Source organism: Thunnus albacares, chromosome 19 (assembly GCF_914725855.1).
Source record: "Thunnus albacares chromosome 19, fThuAlb1.1, whole genome shotgun sequence".
Taxonomy (NCBI): domain Eukaryota; kingdom Metazoa; phylum Chordata; class Actinopteri; order Scombriformes; family Scombridae; genus Thunnus; species Thunnus albacares.
In genome coordinates, this window is record NC_058124.1 from 29997698 (window position 1) to 30016945 (window position 19248).

Here is a 19248-nt window from a genome sequence, read left to right on the forward strand (position 1 = left end):
GGTAACTTTGTCTCTCAGCAGCTGTTCAAGTGAAGTTTCATTTAATCTCGTTCAGTTCTGCGTTTAATAAAATGCTTCAGTCTTTTCTTTAAAAGTGAACAAATAGAACAACTTTTTCTTCATTTACACTCTTTATTTTTTACATGTGAACTAAACTGAAATGCATTTTTTTAACTTTTGATCTTTGTAGACTTTCATCAATCATCCGTCTTGGATGTAACTTTAGATCAGTGAATCATGAGCCTGTGAACTATGTGCACCAAAGTAAAGCTCTTCAGATTAACTTTAGTCAGCAGTTAGAAGTTTCCTTTACTGATACAGCAGTGTAAAAACACTCTGCTCTCTGCTCTCTGTGTCATGGATGCAGAGAGCAGAGAGCAGCAGGTCTGTGTGTCTGTTGACGGAGCAACACACACACACACACACACACAGAGCAGAGAGGCCGCAGCATATAAATCTAATAATAAGTGTCTGTTGTGGTGCCACCATGTGCTCAGATGATTACCTGAGCAACAGGTGAGATGATTCTAGGGCCAAAGCACAATAACAACAACAACAACAATAATAATAATAATAATAATAATAATAGGTAAATAAATATGTATAATTCCACAAGGGTTCCTAATCATTAACACAATAATTACGCTGTTTGGTTGCTCCTGTTGGACAGCGAGCAGGAAACGTTCAGTAACCGTTCAGACATCTGGAGTTCATGTTTTTATCAGCTCGTCCTCACAAGATAAACAAAAACAAACTTTACTCACATTTACGCATCTAGCAGCAGCCGCAGCAGCACCACTGCTGAAGCGACGCAGTTCAGATGACGTCAGTGTGAGGTGACGAATTTCCATAATTAGAGGCAGCGAGTTGGATAAAAACACACAATCAGTACGATAAATTACATTTTCCAACAACCAGCAGTACGGAGGTCAAAGGTCACAGCTGCACTGTAGGAGGAGGATGATATTACTGTGAGGAAGAAAAGGGAGGATTTCTATCTGAGCGTCATTAGAGCGAGAAGAAGAAGAAGAAGATTGATTCAGTGGCAGGAAATCAGCAACGTGAGCGACTTCCTGATGAGTCCGTCAGCGGAGAGAAAACTGCAGATCCTCCCAGCATCCTCGGGGTTAAATGTCTCTCATCAGCTGACATTGTTGCCTTTAATCAGCATCATATCGTGTGTGTGATGGGAGACGCGTCGCTGTTTGTCCTGCGAGCTCTGCAGAGAAGTGCAGCAAACTTTGACCAAGTTTGGTGATTATCTTCTATTAGCGTCAGCGGAGATCACATCACAGCTCGACTGCTCGCCCCTCGTCCTGCATCCGATCCTCTTCTATTAACTTCAAAACCTCAAGACACAATACAGTCGAGTCCCAGGAGCCCGTCCTGCATCTGCAGCATCCTCAGCAGGGTCGGGGGGGCGTCCGTCCCGACTTTTATCTTATATTTGTGAAGGAAGAAGCGTGTTAGAATCAGATTTCAGACATAATGCATCTAATTTCCCTTAATTGCTTCTTTTCCTCACATCTTAAGCCCCTTTTCAACCAAAACGTTCCAGGAACTAACAGAGGACTTAATCTGAAGAACTAAACTAGGAACTAAAGGAACCAGGTAGATTATGCCGAGTGGAGCCGTGTTGAATTAAAGGATCATTCCGCTGATTTTCTATATTTGTCTTCATGTTTGGATCCAAAGAACTGATCTACTAACCAGTGTTGTGTGTGTTGTTGCACTGGGTCACATGTTCAGCATCATGTTTTCAGTCTCCAGAGAGTAGTTCTGTGTACGGCAGACGCCACTGAGCATGTGCAGGAACGCGGTTCTGTTTACAGCTTGTTGTGCTGCAGATCAACACGTCTGAACTTAATACTGAAGGTTCCTGTACCGCTTCCTCCGTCAGAAACGCAGGTTTAGCTGCTGGAGACGCAGGACAGAAACACGTTTTTAGAGAAATGAGATGTCAAAACACTCATTTATGTTTTATTTACTGGGAACTTTTTCTTCTTTGGTTGTCTTGGAGGAACCTGTGTGATGTGTGTTTCTATTCATATACTCTTTATAGCTTTTCTACGCATAAAGTAACATTTTAGATTAAATTTAAGCTTATTTCTTTTCCGATTTCCCGCCTCCTTCATACTCATTCAACTGTAACACAATTCAGACTTCAGAACATTAGTTCATCTTTTCATGACTTTCATACATTTTTACTGAATGCAGCTCATGTTTGATGTTTAGTTCAGGCTCCTTCAGCACTAAAGGATTTCCACTTCTTTCATTTCAGTTTCCAGTTTTCAGCTTTTACTGACAGAATCTTGTGAAAGTTGTAACTTAATGTACCGCGGATCAGCTGAATATTTAACTGGTTTTGGACCAGACTATTCCAACTAAAATCTCTAGCAAACAACCCGAGTGTAGAAGAGCAGAGCAGCCTGACCTCAGTGCAGCAGATCCTCTTCACTAAACACTGAGATATTATTATTCTGAGCTTCACTCGACTGAAAATCTCTGAGTTCAGTTGCTGAAACCTCTGCTGATAAGTGGAAGCTTTCCTCCAGGGAGAGACGGAGAGAGAAAGGAAGGTGTGTGTGATGTGGTTAGGGTTAGGAGGGTTAGGGGTTAGAATTAGGGTTAGGGTTAGGAGGGTTAGGGTTAGGGGTTAGAATTAGGGAAAGGGTTATGAGGGTTGAATCGAGGGTTAGGGTTAGGGATTAGGGTTAAGAGGGTTGGGGTTAGGGGTTAAAATTAAGGGTAGAGTTAGGAGTTAGAATTAGGGTTTGGGTAGGGTTAGGAGGGTTGAATCGAGGGTTAGGGGTTAGAGTTAAGAGGGTTAGGGTTAAAGGGGTTAGGGTAGGGTTAGGGGTTAGAATTGGGGTTAGAATTAGGGTTAGGAGGGTTGAATCGAGGGTTAGGGGTTCGGGTTAAGAGGGTTAGGTTAGGGTTAGGGGTTAGAGTTAGGGTTAAAAGAGTTAGGGGTTAGGGTTAAGAGGATTAGGGTTAAAGGGGTTAGGGTTGGGGTTAGGGTAGGGTTAGGGGTTAGAATTAGGGTTAGGGGTTAGAATTAGGGTTAGGGGTAGGAGGGTTGAATTGAGGGTTGGGGTTAGGGTTAAGAGGGTTAGGGTTGGGGTTAGGGTAGGGTTAGGGGTTAGGAGGGTTGAAGGGTTAGGGTTGGGGTTAGGGTTAAGAGAGTTAGGGGTTAGGGTCAGGGTTAGGGTTTTGGGCTAGGGTTAGGGATTAGGGTTGGGGTTAGGGGTTAGAATTAGGGTTAGGGGTTAAAATTAAGGGTAGGGTTAGGAGTTAGAATTAGGGTTAGGGGTAGGGGTTAATAGGGTTAGGGTTGGGGTTAAAATTAGGGTTAGGAGGGTTGAACCGAGGGTTAGGGGTTAGAATTAGGGTTAGGGGTTAAAATTAAGGGTAGGGTTAGGAGTTAGAATTAGGGTTAGGGGTTAAAATTAAGGGTAGGGTTAGGAGTTAGAATTAGGGTTAGGGGTAGGGGTTAAGAGGGTTAGGGTTAGGGTTTAGGAGGGTTGAAGGGTTAGGGGTTAGGGATAGGGTTAGAGTAGGGTTAGGGGTTAGGAGAATTAGGAGTTAGGGGTTAGGAGGGTTAGGGTTGGGGTTAGGGGTTAGGGTTAGGGTTAGGAGGGTTAGGGGTTAGGGTTGGGGTTGGGGTTAGGGTTTAGGAGGGTTGAATCGAGGGCAGCTGGACCAGTCAGTTTAAGAGTTTATGTAACTTCAACTGGAGAGAAAACAGATGAAAACAGGAAAGTGGAAATAAAGATGGAGATGGTTGTCGTGGCAGCGAGTCAGCTGTTTCCCAGGAGACTGTGTGTGTGTGTGTGTGTGTGTGTGTGTGTGTGAGGGCTTTAATAAGCTGCTCTGACAGACTGATGGAGATGAAGAAACATGACAGATGTGATCTTTGAATGACAGCAGCGACCTTCAGACTTCACTAGAATGTTAAATATGTTATAATTACAATTCGTTTTGACGATTTTATCCGAAGCGACGTCGACATGAAAGTGAATCCAACCTGAGCAGGATGTGTGAGGAGAGAACAACAGTAATGAAGCTTCAGGTCTGACAGGACATAGACACAGGTGCTGAGGTGTTTGCTGGTCTGTAGTTAAAAGTTTGGGAACTCGTTCCATCAGCGGGGAACTGCAGAGTCCAGCTGGTGACTGAGGGTCCTGCTGTGGTACCAGGCAGGTGAGCGGGAGGGACTGTAGACCTGGACGAGGGAGTTCAGGTAGGCAGGAGCTGTTCTATAAGCGACTGTCAGGGTTTTGAATTTGATGCAGGCAGCAACAAACTAAAAGAAACTAAAATATATTAATACAAGACCGTTTACTTCACCTCAGATCTTCATTGACCCACAACAGGAGATTCTTTTTACCAGCAAATCCTCCACATGAAGCTCAGATCTGTGATTTAAAGATGATGGTTTGGGTTAAAATGATCACTTTGTTAAGGTCAGAGAAACATGTGGTGTAATTAACATGGGACACACACAAGAACTTGTAAAATATATTTTTCATTTTATGTCTTTAAGGTTCATCCTGAACCTTCGTCATCATTAGAAAGTGAAGCTGACACGTTCATCCAATGACACACACTGCTGTTATTCCTTCATCATCTTCATCATCATCTAAGCAGTTCAGCAGGCGCCGCCGTCTCACCGGAGCTTCAGGGTTTGAGTTTATGGCCGTTAGCGGGCGCAGAAAAACCGCCGCCATCAGGTTTAAACTCATCTAACAACTGTGTTGGAGCCTCGAAGCCGACAGGAAATGAGACGCTTCAGTCGTCAGGTCTGCTGGTCCTCGGCGGCGTCGGATGCATGTCGGTTCTTTCCGGCTTTAATTTCCTGATTATTGATCTATAAACAGCTGTTCTTAAAACACTGTGACGTCAGCGAGTGTTGCTTTCTACCGACAGCATCATATACAAAGTGCTTTTTAAGACAAAGTCAAGTCTCAAGTCTTTTTTTTTTTCAGGTCTCAAGTCGTTGGAGTCTTTCAGAGCGAGTCTGAAGTCTCAGGTGGATCAGAGTCCCGGTTCAACCTCAAGTCTCTGGTCTTTTAAACCTGATGGACTCCAGTGATTTAGATTTAATGACTCTGGTGACAGTAACGACCTGATTACATCCCGACCTACACGCAGCTGTTTTTAAGGCTTCTGGGGCAAATCCAAGTCCTTTAATTCAAGTCTTCAGTCTCTCAGAGAAAGTTTCACCGACTTCAAACCTGAAACTGTCCATCAGAACCTCAAACGTATCATGTGAGTGTAAAAAACCTTTAAATGTTCTTTTTCTGCAGCCGTTTGTGCGTCGTAATGACTTTTCACAGCCTGTGAAACCTGTTAACGCCTCCACTGAAGAGCCTCGACTCGGCTGCGTTTTATAACCGACCGAGTCTATTTCCGTCTCCTCGCTAGGTGAACGAGGCGTTCAGGTGCCCGAGGGGGTTCGGGATTTATAGCGGCTCGCTGTCGCCTTTCTCTCTCCTCACTTACATCACAGCCCACGCTGGTGGAAACGAGTCCGCAGAGACGGAGGAAGGCTGCTGATGGAGAGAGAGAGAGAATGAGTGATAAGGCAGATAAATATTGAGTGACTGAGGGGGCGAACGAGTTAGCAAATAAGTGAGGTGGAGAGAGGTAAATATAGAGCGAGCGAGCAGAGCAAAGCATAATGATTTCATGATAAATCCAGACACAGTTCAGTGAATGAGCTCCGTGTTTACAGGTATATGTAGCAGAGCAGAGCTGCTGTTTGCTAATAAATGAAACATCACACGGCCAAATGTATGTAGACGTCCAAACATCAGGAGCAACAGTGAGGTGATGAGTTCAAGTTCTTCCTCCTGACTTTAACACTCGTCTGGTTTCCGTCCAAATGTAACACAAGTTTTAACTGAATTTCAAGAGAATCAGCAAAAGAAATACGAATGCTTGTTTGTTTCCGTCCACTGCTGTTGTGTGAATGTTAGCAGATAAACAGCAGGTGGCGCCGATTCTCCAGTCGGCGCCATTAAACCGTTGAAGAAGAGTAAAGTAAAGTCTGCACTCATCTAAACAGTAACTTGGATCAGTGACAGGAGTTTAAACTATGAGGATGCACCTGCTAATGAGGGAGATGATGGATGAAGACGTAGCTATGGCGACAGCAGGGTGAAGCTGAGTCAACGGCAGACATTATAAACAGATTGAATAAAGAGTGATGTGCAGGTGATGCAGATGCAGACAGAAGGTGATAAACTGAGCTGGAAAACACGTCGTGCCAAATAAACGAGGACGTGGGCTGAGCGCCGCAGTCTGAAAAACAAAAAGTACCTCTTCACTCTCTCTAATGTTTCTGGGGAAATATCCGCCCGCCTCCAGAAACATCACGCCGACTCCCAACTTCCTGCTGATGGGTTCTGACTGTAAGTTGGTTTACTGGAGCGTCGCCAAATGTTCCCTCTTTGTTTGTGTGTTTGGATGAAAAAGTGAGTCACGGAGACGTCTGGCTGACTTTGAAAAAAAGAAGAACTTTGGCAGAAAAAGTCTTTTTAATTTTAGAGTTTTGATTTTGTTTGTGGTTGTTTTTCTTGGAGGACGTCGGCGTCGCTCCGTCTGTCCAGAGAGAGACATCTCAACAACCTAACCCTGAGATAAATGATGGATGACTGGTCCCAGTAACAGTTAGTGGGACTGTTTTCTGATGATGATGATGAGTTTAAGGTTCCTCAGATGTGAATGTTTTCTGGTTTCTTCAGTCAGTAAACTGAAGATCTTTGAGTTTGTGGACGAAACGAGACGTCGTCTTGGACTTTTGAGAAACACTGATCAACAGTTTTCTGACATTTTATGGACCAAGCAACTGATTGATCGATCCAGAAAACAATCAACAGATCAATCATTAGCTGCAGCACTCAGTGTGTATTGATCGATCGGCCCTGATCCCTCCTGCGAGGTACTGCGATGGTAAAACTGCAGTCGACAGTAAAAACCTGATTTGTTGCCACTTTAAAAAAGGATTTGAAGGTCAGATGAGCGTCGGCGCCGTCGGAGACGCTGTGAGGAAAGTAAATGGCTTCATTTACTGGAGCTGCAGAGATGCACGCCGCCGCCGCACTGTACTCTGTGTGTCTCATGGTCACCGTCTGTCCTCTGATTGGACAAATGTCACCCTCCTTTCCTCTGATTGGATGACCCAAAAAGGTGAATTTGTGTTTTCTTTTTTCTCCACCTTCCAGATTAAGCTGCAGATGAAGAATGTGACATAATTTAATTAACGACTCCTTTTCTGGTCGCCGTGGTTATACATCATTGATTAGATTTGCAGGCAACGGTAACCGACGGCAACCGCCATGAGAGGAGGAGGCGCTGCGTCTGGATTGTTCTCCGGTCGATATTGTATCTTTTGTTTGTCTTAATTCCTCCTCTCCCTCCTGTCTGCAGGGCGGGGTTCGAACAGGATATCGAGGGCGACCACTCGCTTCACCCGGACAGCTGCCACGGTGAGATAAACACACACAATCACCACGGCAACAGCAGCTGTAAGAAACCAGTGAATTATTAAACCTCAGCAGTGATACAGCCAATAAAGTGCAGCAGATAAGAAGACTGTGAGGGTTTCAATGAGATTAATGTTTCAGATGTTCTGTGTGTTTTGTGCAGCCGACGTGTTGGCGACCACACGGAACCAAGAGTCCGCCGCCGACTCCGCCTACGGTAAGAAACACAAGAGAGCTGGGCAAACAGTGGCCCGTGGCCCAAAGCCGGCCTTCCAGGAATATATTTGACAAAAGTATGTCTGTATATCTGTATGACTGTATGACTGTATGACTGTATGTCTGTATGACTGTATGTCTGTATGACTGTATGACTGTATGACTGTATATCTGTATGTCTGTATATCTGTATGACTGTATGACTGTATGACTGTATGTCTGTATGACTGTATGTCTGTATGACTGTATGTCTGTATGTCTGTATGACTGTATGTCTGTATGACTGTATATCTGTATGTCTGTATGACTGTATGTCTGTATGTCTGTATATCTGTATGACTGTATATCTGTATGACTGTATGTCTGTATGACTGTATGACTGTATGTCTGTATGACTGTATGTCTGTATGTCTGTATATCTGTATGACTGTATGACTGTATGTCTGTATATCTGTATGACTGTATATCTGTATATCTGTATGACTGTATGACTGTATGTCTGTATATCTGTATGACTGTATATCTGTATGACTGTATGTCTGTATGACTGTATATCTGTATGTCTGTATGTCTGTATGACTGTATATCTGTATGTCTGTATGTCTGTATGACTGTATGTCTGTATATCTGTATGACTGTATGACTGTATGTCTGTATATCTGTATGTCTGTATGACTGTATGTCTGTATGACTGTATGTCTGTATGACTGTATATCTGTATGTCTGTATGTCTGTATGTCTGTATGACTGTATGACTGTATGTCTGTATGACTGTATATCTGTATGACTGTATGACTGTATGTCTGTATATCTGTATGTCTGTATGACTGTATGTCTGTATGACTGTATGTCTGTATGACTGTATATCTGTATGTCTGTATGTCTGTATGACTGTATGACTGTATGTCTGTATGACTGTATATCTGTATGACTGTATGACTGTATGTCTGTATATCTGTATGTCTGTATGACTGTATGTCTGTATGACTGTATGTCTGTATGACTGTATATCTGTATGACTGTATGACTGTATGACTGTATATCTGTATGTCTGTATGTCTGTTTGACTGTATGACTGTATGACTGTATGACTGTATGTCTGTATGACTGTATGTCTGTATGTCTGTATGTCTGTTTGACTGTATGTCTGTATGACTGTATATCTGTATGACTGTATGACTGTATGTCTGTATATCTGTATGTCTGTATGACTGTATGTCTGTATGTCTGTATGACTGTATGACTGTATGTCTGTATGACTGTATATCTGTATGACTGTATGACTGTATGACTGTATATCAGCTTCGGCCTGTTGGACCATAACAGATTTATTTTTCACACACAAACAGAAGTGAAGCAGACTGATATCCACTGAGAACAAAGAACAACGTCTCTAGTGTCAAACATTTTCAACCAAATAAGTATTAAAATAAGCTGCAACTGTCAGACATCTCTCAGAGTTATAAATAAACAGCACATATAGACGTGAACCTCACTGCTGACCGCTGTATCTGAAGCTGGACACACAGCAGACATCAAAGCTGCTATAAGTCTTCAAATCTTATTAATGGAGCAATAATTTCCAAAATGAGACCAGCACACTAATTACAGGACCTGAATGTAGAGACTGAGACCAGAACGACGACTGACTCGGTATTTCTAGAGAGAAGTTGAGGCTCTTTGTCAGTTGGAGCAGGTCTCAGCTGTCAGAGAAACTTTAAGGTCCTTCAGCCTGAGGACGTGGTGGATGCTGACTGGTTCAAACCCTGTCAGACTTTAGCCAGCATGTTGGTACAGTACAGTATCACAGCAGGGGATAACCGTGACGAGCTGAGCTGGCAGTCCTGACCATGGCTGACCCGTGACAGACGCCCCCCCCCAGTCAGATATCAGCCGTATTTCACTGTTTCCTGCTCGCTTTCAGCCGTCGTGTTAAGTTACTGCTGATGAAAACCAGCATTTCCTGCTTCACTGCTTCATATTAAAAGCTTTTATTGTGAAGAATTTATGGGAAATTAAATGTGTTTATCACCTAATTAGCAGAGCTTCGTTAGTGTTGCTATTCTACAATAAAAACAGGTCAACACAACAAGATCTGGAGATATTTAGAGCTGTTTGTTCAGCGGATCAGAGTACGAGCAGTGTGATGATGATGTCTGACGAAGAGCTGCAGTCAGCAGGATCTTACTGCACCTGCACCATGTCATCATCTTCTTCTACAGAGCGTCCCTGTAGCTGAACGGTTGCTCAGCACATCAGTGCAGCGTTCCTGGTTTGATTCCAGCAGAGACCTTTATCACATGTCATACTGTCTCTCTCGCCGTGTTTCCAGTAAAGGTCACTGGAGGTCGGTTATTGTTTGTTGTCGGCTGGTGTTCGCTGTGTGTGATGCCACATCCTCCGTAGGTCGGAGTTCCTGTTGAGTTCCTCTATCCGTAGTGAGTCAGTCGCTGAGGCGTCTCCTGATCTAAAAGCTCTGAGCAGCTGTTTGACTGATGGTTTCTCGTTCTACTGCGTAGTTAATGCATGTCGATACAGATGAAGTGAACACATCCAGGTCTGTCTGACGGGCAAATATGTTCCAACAGTCACAGAGTTGAGAGACTGTAACTGTCCTGCTGGTCGGTTTAGTGTTGTTAGAACCAGGTGGGGGTGCAGTCCTGTAAACGTCCTTTATGTTGCAAACAGCTGCTTATTTCCACATCCAGCAGTTACGGAGCAACATCATCATTCATGTGGAGTCGTGTTTCTGTCTAATATTCGCTCTCTTTTAGCTGTTTTTACTCTCTACCAGCTCCTGAGGGAAACATCTGGCTCTTCAGCTGCTAAATGCTCCACTATGTTCACCAGCTAGTCTACAGCTAACTGATAAACAACAAGCTGAAACTCACTATGAAGTCACTGATAATTCACTGTAGGTTCGTCTCTACGAGACAAACATACATCAAACACTTCTTCCACTGCAGCAGATTTATGAAACGTTCCTTCAGCCCAGAGAATCATGTGACTGAGTCTCTGAGAAGACGAGAAGTGAAGAGCGGTTTGTTGATGGGTCCGGCTCAGCTGGAAGAGTCTCGACTCCACTAACGAGCTCAAACTCAACTGGAAGAAATCCAGTTATTCCGCCTCATTTGACTGGTGTTGGTGTACAGTAGCCCGTCGCTCGGTCGGACGTTATTACCCTCCACTAGATCACAATCCAGCAGATCAAAGCGGCGGCCGCTCTGTATTCATAGCTGCGTCTCTGCTGCTGCTACCTGCCTGTCAGGAGTCCTGCTTGTGAAGCGGCGAGGAGGTATTGTCATTCACAGAGCGACAGCAGACCCGTGCACTGAATCCCATTAAGGCTCTATAGTGTGATTAAAGCCAGAGAGGAGAGAGGCAGATTCCTGATATGTGGACTACTTGACATGAACTCGGTCTGTCGTTCAGGAACACTTGAAGCGAACTGAAGTGGCTGCATCACATCAACAGTTACAATAGCTGTGATGAAGAAAAATACAAAGAATGAAGGATGAAGAAAACATCGCTGAGATAAATGAAACTAAAAACTACTTCCTGTAATCCGCGTCTGAATGACGTCTTTCATCAGGAGTCTCACGTCGTCGTCGTGTTTTGTATTTTTTGGCTGCGTTCCTGAGGCAGGCGTGCTGTTGCGGTTCAGATCCTATCAAACACGCTGAAGTCCACCGGAGCAGCGGTTTTAAACCCCCGCAGTCCTCGCAGCTCAGAGAGCAGCTCGCTTTGTATTCTGCCTCCTCAGTTAATTGCATTCACCTGGCATCTAAACGAGGGCTCGTTAGACGACTGGAATGAAAAGTACGCAGTTAAAAAAAAGAGGAAAAAGACAAGAGAGGAGCTCGCAGAGCCGAGAGCTGCTGTCCAAGAGAAACGAGTGTAGAAAACACACATTTCACTACCTGCTGCATTCAGGAAGGTCATTAAATCACATGACTCAAGTTATGTGTTTAATGAATGTTCAATTGGCTCATTTTTATCAAGCAAACATCCATAAATCTGATCTAATCTAATCTAATCTAATCTAATCTAATCTAATCTAATCTAATCTAATCCATAAAGATGCTCTGTGACTGCAGAATCATCACATTTGAAGTTTTCTGATCATCATGTGACCTGCTAACAGCTGATTCACTGAACAAACAAACGCTGTGAAGTCGTGACTGCAGTCGTAAAGCAGATCAGATATCACATTAATCTATAAAAACTATTCTCCTGTCAAACAATAATAATCTGAGCAGAGTCGTAACCAGAGTTCACTCTCTAATAACTTTAAATAATCAAACTGATTCATTCAGACCACGTCTACAGTCAGCTGGTTCAACTCATAAACACTTCTTCTTCTTCTTCTTCTTCTTCCTCTTCTTCTTCAGACTAAAACAGAGTTTTTCCTAAACGTCCTCCAGAGTGTAAATGTGAAACGCCGGCTTGGTGTTGTGGTGCGTTCGGGGTTGTGCGGCGTTTTATTGGAAGAGGAAGAAGAAGAAAGGATAGCAGCGATGGCGGACGGCGTCGTGCGAGTGTTGTTCTCTTCGTCGTTTACAGCTTGTTCAGAGTTTAACGTCGCTGTCGACCGTCTTTCTTTGCTCAAACTGTTGGAATCTGCTGCGATAAACTGAACATCAGGAACAGAAACAGTTTATCGTTTCTTCTTTGCTGGTTTTCTGCTCGTCTGTCCTCCGCACATGCTCAGTAGGAGGAGAATCACCTGTTCTGCCGTTTTATTGTGGTTGAAGGTATTTGCAGAAACTCCTGCTCTGTAGTTTAAAGATGCTCCAGACATGATTTATATAAAATATTCTCAGTGAAATAATACTTTGTGTCTGATACGGTTTGCATCTCCTCGTTCTCCCTCGTTAAGACTCCAGAACCTGTGAATCCTGCTGGACGCCAGATGTTTCATGTCACTCTGTGTCAGTTACATACTGGACCTCGACTGGCTCCAAACTGGTTGTGATGTCATAAATCCTGCTGGTAGGCCTGAGAGAGAACAGAAAACTCTTCTCTTCCTCCTTATCAGAGGATTTTTAACTCGTCACTGTCGTGTAATATCTTCCTGTAAACATCCTGCCACGTCTGTATAAAGCTGAACATCATCTGTGTCAGACTGACAGAAACATCACTTTAACAGACAGATGAAGTGAAACGTTCTGCGTTCCATGTCTGAAAAGGGCAGAGAAGCTGAAGACGGAGCCGGTAAAACATCACTGACTGCTCCTTTAGTCTGTCAGCAGCGAGAGGACGACGTCCAACGCCAGCATCACACCACACATTCATAGCAACGCTACGAGTACGAGCCGACCAATCATCATTCACGACCTTCTGCGAGGTCATAGGTCGTCAGGGAGGAGGGTCAAGAAACTGTCGATCATGGCTGCAGACGTGCTGTGAGTGACGCCGGCGGTCTGGTGACTGTTGTTCGACTACAGAGTCGTTCATCGTTCCCGACTTTCGCTAGAAATTTGTCAACAAAATGGTGTCAAACTTGTGCTGAATGTGTTTCTATGCAGCAGCTTCACCTGTTCTTCACCTCTTTAATGACTGAAACAAGGCGTCAGTATGAAAACAGACTCGTCCGTCTATAAACACGGTTTTGCAGGCTGTGCGGTGATTAGCCTCGCTGACTGACGTGCTCGCAGGCGCAGCAGGAGACGCCGGCCGGATTCATTTACATACTTTTTGCTCTGATTCATCTCTTGACTCACACTAATTGTGTGGTGATTAAGCGTGTCATTGAAGTTTTAGGTTTTTATTGACGCCTGCAGCGATTACCCGCAGAGTGAACGGCACACGAGCTCGCCAACATCGGCCTCGCTCGGCTCGTTCTTCATGCTGTCGTTGTGAGAACCGAAGTCCAGGTTAAATATGCAGCGATTAAGCCGGAGAGGAAGCTGTTGGTGCCATTATGCAGCGTACTGACAGCAGGCAGCTCCTCTGTAATGCAGTCTGAGGCCAGCCGGGCATGAAGGACTCCCAACACAATGAATGACTGATGTTTTCGCCCGTGTCTATCCGCCGCGCTGCGCTAGAGTGCCTGTCATTACGGTAATGACATCGTTTGGCGGGGGAACTGTTCCCGTAATGACATCTTCGCTGCAAATTGGTTATTTAATGCAGTGCGAGGGAGGCCTGCGGGGTTAGTTTTGGCTCTGAATGGACATAAATTGGCCATTATGCTGCAGTGTGCTATTACAGGGAAGTTTTCTATTAGATGGGAGTTGACATTGTGCAGAATGAGTTCTGCAAATGCAAATTATGATCGTTCTTGGATGACATGAATGTGTGTGTGTGTGTGTGACCTTCGCATTACTCACTGTGATGTCTGTGATCCAGGAAACCAGCTTCACTCTGCTGCTGAGTGTCGCACTTAACAATGAACAATTAAAACGAGTTGATGTCCTGAAGTTTGCAGAGTCTTCCTCTCCTCATTTAACTGTTTAGTTTTGGCCAAAAGTATGAGGACGCCCTGCATTACACACCCGCATGTGATGCAGGCTGGACGTTCGCCGTTATAAGTTAAAGTTATAAACATAGTTGCTGTAGCGTGAAGATTATAAGACCTACGGAGCACAACGCTTCAGTGTGTTTCTCACTGTATCAGGATGCACAGTCGAACACGTGCAGACAAACAGTCTCATGATTCATGGAGGGAAAAGTCGGCAGTTTAAATCCAGAGCAGAACTCCATAACTCTACATACATATATATATATATACATATATATACACACACACACACACACACACACACATATATATATATAGTTAACTCTATAAAATGTAAATACTCAGTGTTCACATTCAGTTTCGAAAATAAAGTTTTATTCAATTAAAATGTTAAAAATTATGCTTTTTTAAAAATACAGTATATATGTTAACTAGAGGTGCAACAATTACTCGATTAATCAATTAGTTGTCAATTATTTTGATAACTGTTTAATCATTTGGAGTCATTTTTTAAGATGAAAAAGTCCAAATTCTCTGATTTCAGCTTCCAAAACCAAACAACTAATCAATTAATCAATTAAAAAAATTGTCAGATTAATCGATAATGAAAATAATTGTTAGGTGTAAACATGTAAACACCATCAACGCCTGTTATCCTGAGAACAGCAGCAAACTCCTGCTGATCACTGAATCTGCACATATAACAGGATTAATAGAGGAGGCATGTGTTATATGTATTATATATGTATATATGTGTATATATATATATATATATATATACATATATACATATATATGTGTGTGTATGTATTTTATCTATGATGTTGTTTAATGAGTATATAAGAGGTTTAAACTGGTTGAACTCCTGTAATCAACCTGTGTTAAACCATGAAAACCACCAGACTGACTGGTGATTGCTGCTGCGGTTGTTTGGTTTCTGATGTGAGTTCATCTCACGGACAGCGGCGTGTTTTTTACACCAACAGAAGTTTGACTTCGTCAGCGTGAAGGACAAACTCTTGTGTTTTTGTTGGGTCTCTGCTGTCGGACAGCGAGCTGCTGCTGCGGCGGCGGCGGCGGAGGCGGTTCGGGGATTTCTGTCGCCTCGAGGGAGACGACGGTGTGACTCACATCACATTCAACACAACGGCTTCTTCTGTCTTTAAAGTTTCACACTGACATTTAAAGGATACTTAGCAGCTGACATGCTGTTTAATTGAAGTGTAAAGAGTCTGTGTAAAGAGAATTATCAATCAACAGCAACAGCCAGTGTGACATTTAAATGAGAAAGTGTCCTCCACTCTTAATCAGTCGTGTCCTCTTCAGAAATAACAACTCACTTGCAGACCAGAAGAGTCTGAATGGAGGCATCAGAGGTGATATATGAGATTATGGAAATATTAAACTGAGCGTCGTCGCTGCAGAAAGTCTCGGTTAGACGTCGTTCATAAGAAATAGTTCAGAACTCCTGCTGTTCTTCGTGACTGTTTTTCACTTCAGTCACATTAATAAACAAGAAAAGAAGGAAAATGTGTCTGAGACCATGAGAGCAAACGTCAGTCATGACAAACACCACACAACATCTGAACAGCCGTCACACAGACAGGCTGTACGGCGATAACAAAGGGAAAAGATGGACTAAATAAATAAATCACATACAAACACACACACAGAAAGATCTTACACACGTTCCCAGTAAAACGTCTTCACATCCAGCTGATAAAGACACGAAATACAAAACAAGATGCAAATGGAAAAAAGCTGCGATATAAGAGTCTAACGGAGGCTGAAATATAACATCAGTGATATTATAGAATAACAGAAGGTCCAATAGAAGATCAATAAATGTTTAAAGAGGCAGAAACATCTAATAAGAGTAAAACATTTTAATATCTGAGCGTTTCTTCAAAGTGCAACAAAACCAAATGATTCAAAAGCTTTAACACTCGAACACGTTTATAAAACTAATTAACGATTCAGACTCAGAAATTCTCATCAACGTTTTTGAATTTGTCATCAAGAATATTAGTTTGAATTTAAGTCAAACCAGAACCTCAGAATGATGTTCAGCCTCAGTAGAACCTTCGGTCCCCGTGAGGACTACTGGTCCCAACAAGCTTGGTGTATATACCAGTAAAGGTCCCAATGAGGTAACAAACACACAAACACACACACGCACAGGTCAGTAGAGTCGCTCGGTAGAATCGGTCAGTAGAGTGGGTCAGTAGAATCAGTCAGTAGAATCAGTCAGTAGAGCGGGTCAGTAGAGCGGGTCAGTAGAGTCGGTCAGTAGAATCAGTCAGTAGAATCAGTCAGTAGAATCAGTCAGTAGAATCAGTCAGTAGAATCAGTCAGTAGAGCGGGTCAGTAGAGCGGGTCAGTAGAGTCGGTCAGTAGAGCGGGTCAGTAGAGTCGGTCAGTAGAATCAGTCAGTAGAATCAGTCAGTAGAATCAGTCAGTAGAATCAGTCAGTAGAATCAGTCAGTAGAGCGGGTCAGTAGAGCGGGTCAGTAGAGCGGGTCAGTAGAATCAGTCAGTAGAGTCGGTCAGTAGAATCAGTCAGTAGAATCAGTCAGTAGAATCAGTCAGTAGAGCGGGTCAGTAGAGCGGGTCAGTAGAGTCGGTCAGTAGAGCGGGTCAGTAGAGCAGGTCGGTAGAGTCGTCAGTAGAATCGGTCAGTAGAGTCGGTCAGTAGAGTGGGTCAGTAGAGTCGCTCGATAGAATCAGTCAGTAGAATCAGTCAGTAGAGCGGGTCAGTAGAGCGGGTCAGTAGAGTCGCTCGATAGAATCAGTCAGTAGAGTCGTCAGTAGAGTCGGTCAGTAGAGTCGGTCAGTAGAATCAGTCAGTAGAATCAGTCAGTAGAATCAGTCAGTAGAGCGGGTCAGTAGAGCGGGTCAGTAGAGTCGCTCGATAGAATCAGTCAGTAGAGTCGTCAGTAGAGTCGTCAGTAGAGTCGGTCAGTAGAATCAGTCAGTAGAATCAGTCAGTAGAATCAGTCAGTAGAGTCGGTCAGTAGAGTGGGTCAGTAGAGTCGGTCAGTAGAGTGGGTCAGTAGAGTCGCTCGATAGAATCAGTCAGTAGAGTCGGTCAGTAGAATCAGTCAGTAGAATCAGTCAGTAGAATCAGTCAGTAGAGTCGGTCAGTAGAGTCGTCAGTAGAGTCGGTCAGTAGAGTGGGTCAGTAGAGTCGCTCGATAGAATCAGTCAGTAGAGTCGGTCAGTAGAGTGGGTCAGTAGAGTCGCTCGATAGAATCAGTCAGTAGAGTCGGTCAGTAGAGCAGTATGAAGGTCATCACAGCTCTGGTTCTGAAAAAACAGAACTTTGTTTTATCAGCATTAGTTAAAGTGTTCGGTGTTTAGCAGAACGTTGCAGAACGTTAAAGCAACGCTGTCAGAAGGATCATTCAGGTTTGAAGTGCCGTTGAGTGAAATAAGAGCCTACAAATAAATAATTTGACTTTTCAATAAGAAAAATAACACGAATGACATGAAAAACAAGTTATTCACTTTATTGATATCAATAAAAAACAAACATTTGAAGTTGTCATATTATATGCCTCTTTAACGGTATGCCTCTTACTAAAACCTACAGTAAAGACAGGAAGTAAAGCACAACTCTACTCGCTCTGACAGCCATCAGCTGCCCCTCTACCAGCTAGGATTTTAGTCTTTGGATGCCTGGATCTTCAGTTATCAGAGAAACAAGCTGAGCAAACATTAGCAGCAGCTTGGCTAGCAGCCCCTCTAGCAGCCCCTCTAGCAGCCCCTCTAGCAGCCCCTCTAGCTGCCACTCTAGCAGCCCCTCTACCAGCCCCTCTAGCAGCCCCTCTAGCAGCCCCTCTAGCAGCCCCTCTAGCTGCTCTCTAGCAGCCCCTCTAGCAGCCCCTCTAGCTGCCCCTCTAGCAGCCCCTCTAGCAGCCCCTCTAGCTGCCCCTCTAGCAGCCCCTCTAGCAGCCCCTCTAGCCGCCCCTCTAGCTGCCCCTCTAGCAGCCCCTCTAGCTGCCCCTCTAGCAGCCCCTCTAGCAGCCCCTCTAGCAGCCCCTCTAGCTGCCCCTCTAGCTGCCCCTCTAGCAGCCCCTCTAGCAGCCCCTCTAGCAGCCCCTCTAGCTGCCCCTCTAGCAGCCCCTCTAGCAGCCCCTCTAGCTGCCCCTCTAGCAGCCCCTCTAGCAGCCCCTCTAGCAGCCCCTCTAGCAGCCCCTCTAGCAGCCCCTCTAGCAGCCCCTCTAGCCGCCCCTCTAGCAGCCCCTCTAGCCGCCCCTCTAGCCGCCCCTCTAGCAGCCCCTCTACCAGCCCCTCTAGCCGCCCCTCTAGCCGCCCCTCTAGCAGCCCCTCTAGCTGCCCCTCTAGCTGCCCCTCTAGCAGCCCCTCTAGCAGCCCCTCTAGCAGCCCCTCTAGCTGCCCCTCTAGCAGCCCCTCTAGCAGCCCCTCTAGCAGCCCCTCTAGCAGCCCCTCTAGCTGCCACTCTAGCAGCCCCTCTACCAGCCCCTCTAGCAGCCCCTCTAGCAGCCCCTCTAGCAGCCCCTCTAGCTGCTCTCTAGCAGCCCCTCTAGCAGCCCCTCTAGCAGCCCCTCTAGCAGCCCCTCTAGCAGCCCCTCTAGCAGCCCCTCTAGCCGCCCCTCTAGCTGCCCCTCTAGCAGCCCCTCTAGCTGCCCCTCTAGCAGCCCCTCTAGCTGCTCTCTAGCCGCCCCTCTAGCTGCCCCTCTAGCTGCCCCTCTAGCAGCCCCTCTAGCAGCCCCTCTAGCCGCCCCTCTAGCAGCCCCTCTAGCAGCCCCTCTAGCAGCCCCTCTAGCTGCCCCTCTAGCAGCCCCTCTAGCAGCCCCTCTAGCTGCTCTCTAGCAGCCCCTCTAGCACTCAGAGGTGCTTTTAAAGCAACCTGGAGGTTTTGACAGCAGCAGAAGCACAAACGTCTCGCTGGCTGAAGGACGTTTGGTGATCTTTGGGGCGTCAGAGCAGCGGCGGGCAGCAGCCGTCGTGTGCAGCACTGTGTCATCTGCAGACAGTTTGTCAAAGATGAAACAATGTCGTTGATTTAAACAGAGAAAAGAATTGGACCTAAACCTGAACCCTGTGGAACCTTCG

General features: G+C 44.9%; 1 protein-coding gene across 2 annotated transcripts in view; it reads left to right on the forward strand.

Annotated features, from left to right (window-relative positions):
* The window catches only part of LOC122969999 (semaphorin-6D-like), a 140169-nt gene that overhangs the window by 103657 nt on the left and 17264 nt on the right, over positions 1 to 19248 (forward strand). For both annotated transcript variants that reach the window (XM_044336071.1, XM_044336072.1), the window contains exons 19-20: positions 7435 to 7493; positions 7654 to 7707. In XM_044336071.1, the coding sequence (XP_044192006.1) occupies positions 7435 to 7493; positions 7654 to 7707 (113 nt within the window). The remainder of the gene's footprint in view (positions 1 to 7434; positions 7494 to 7653; positions 7708 to 19248) is intronic.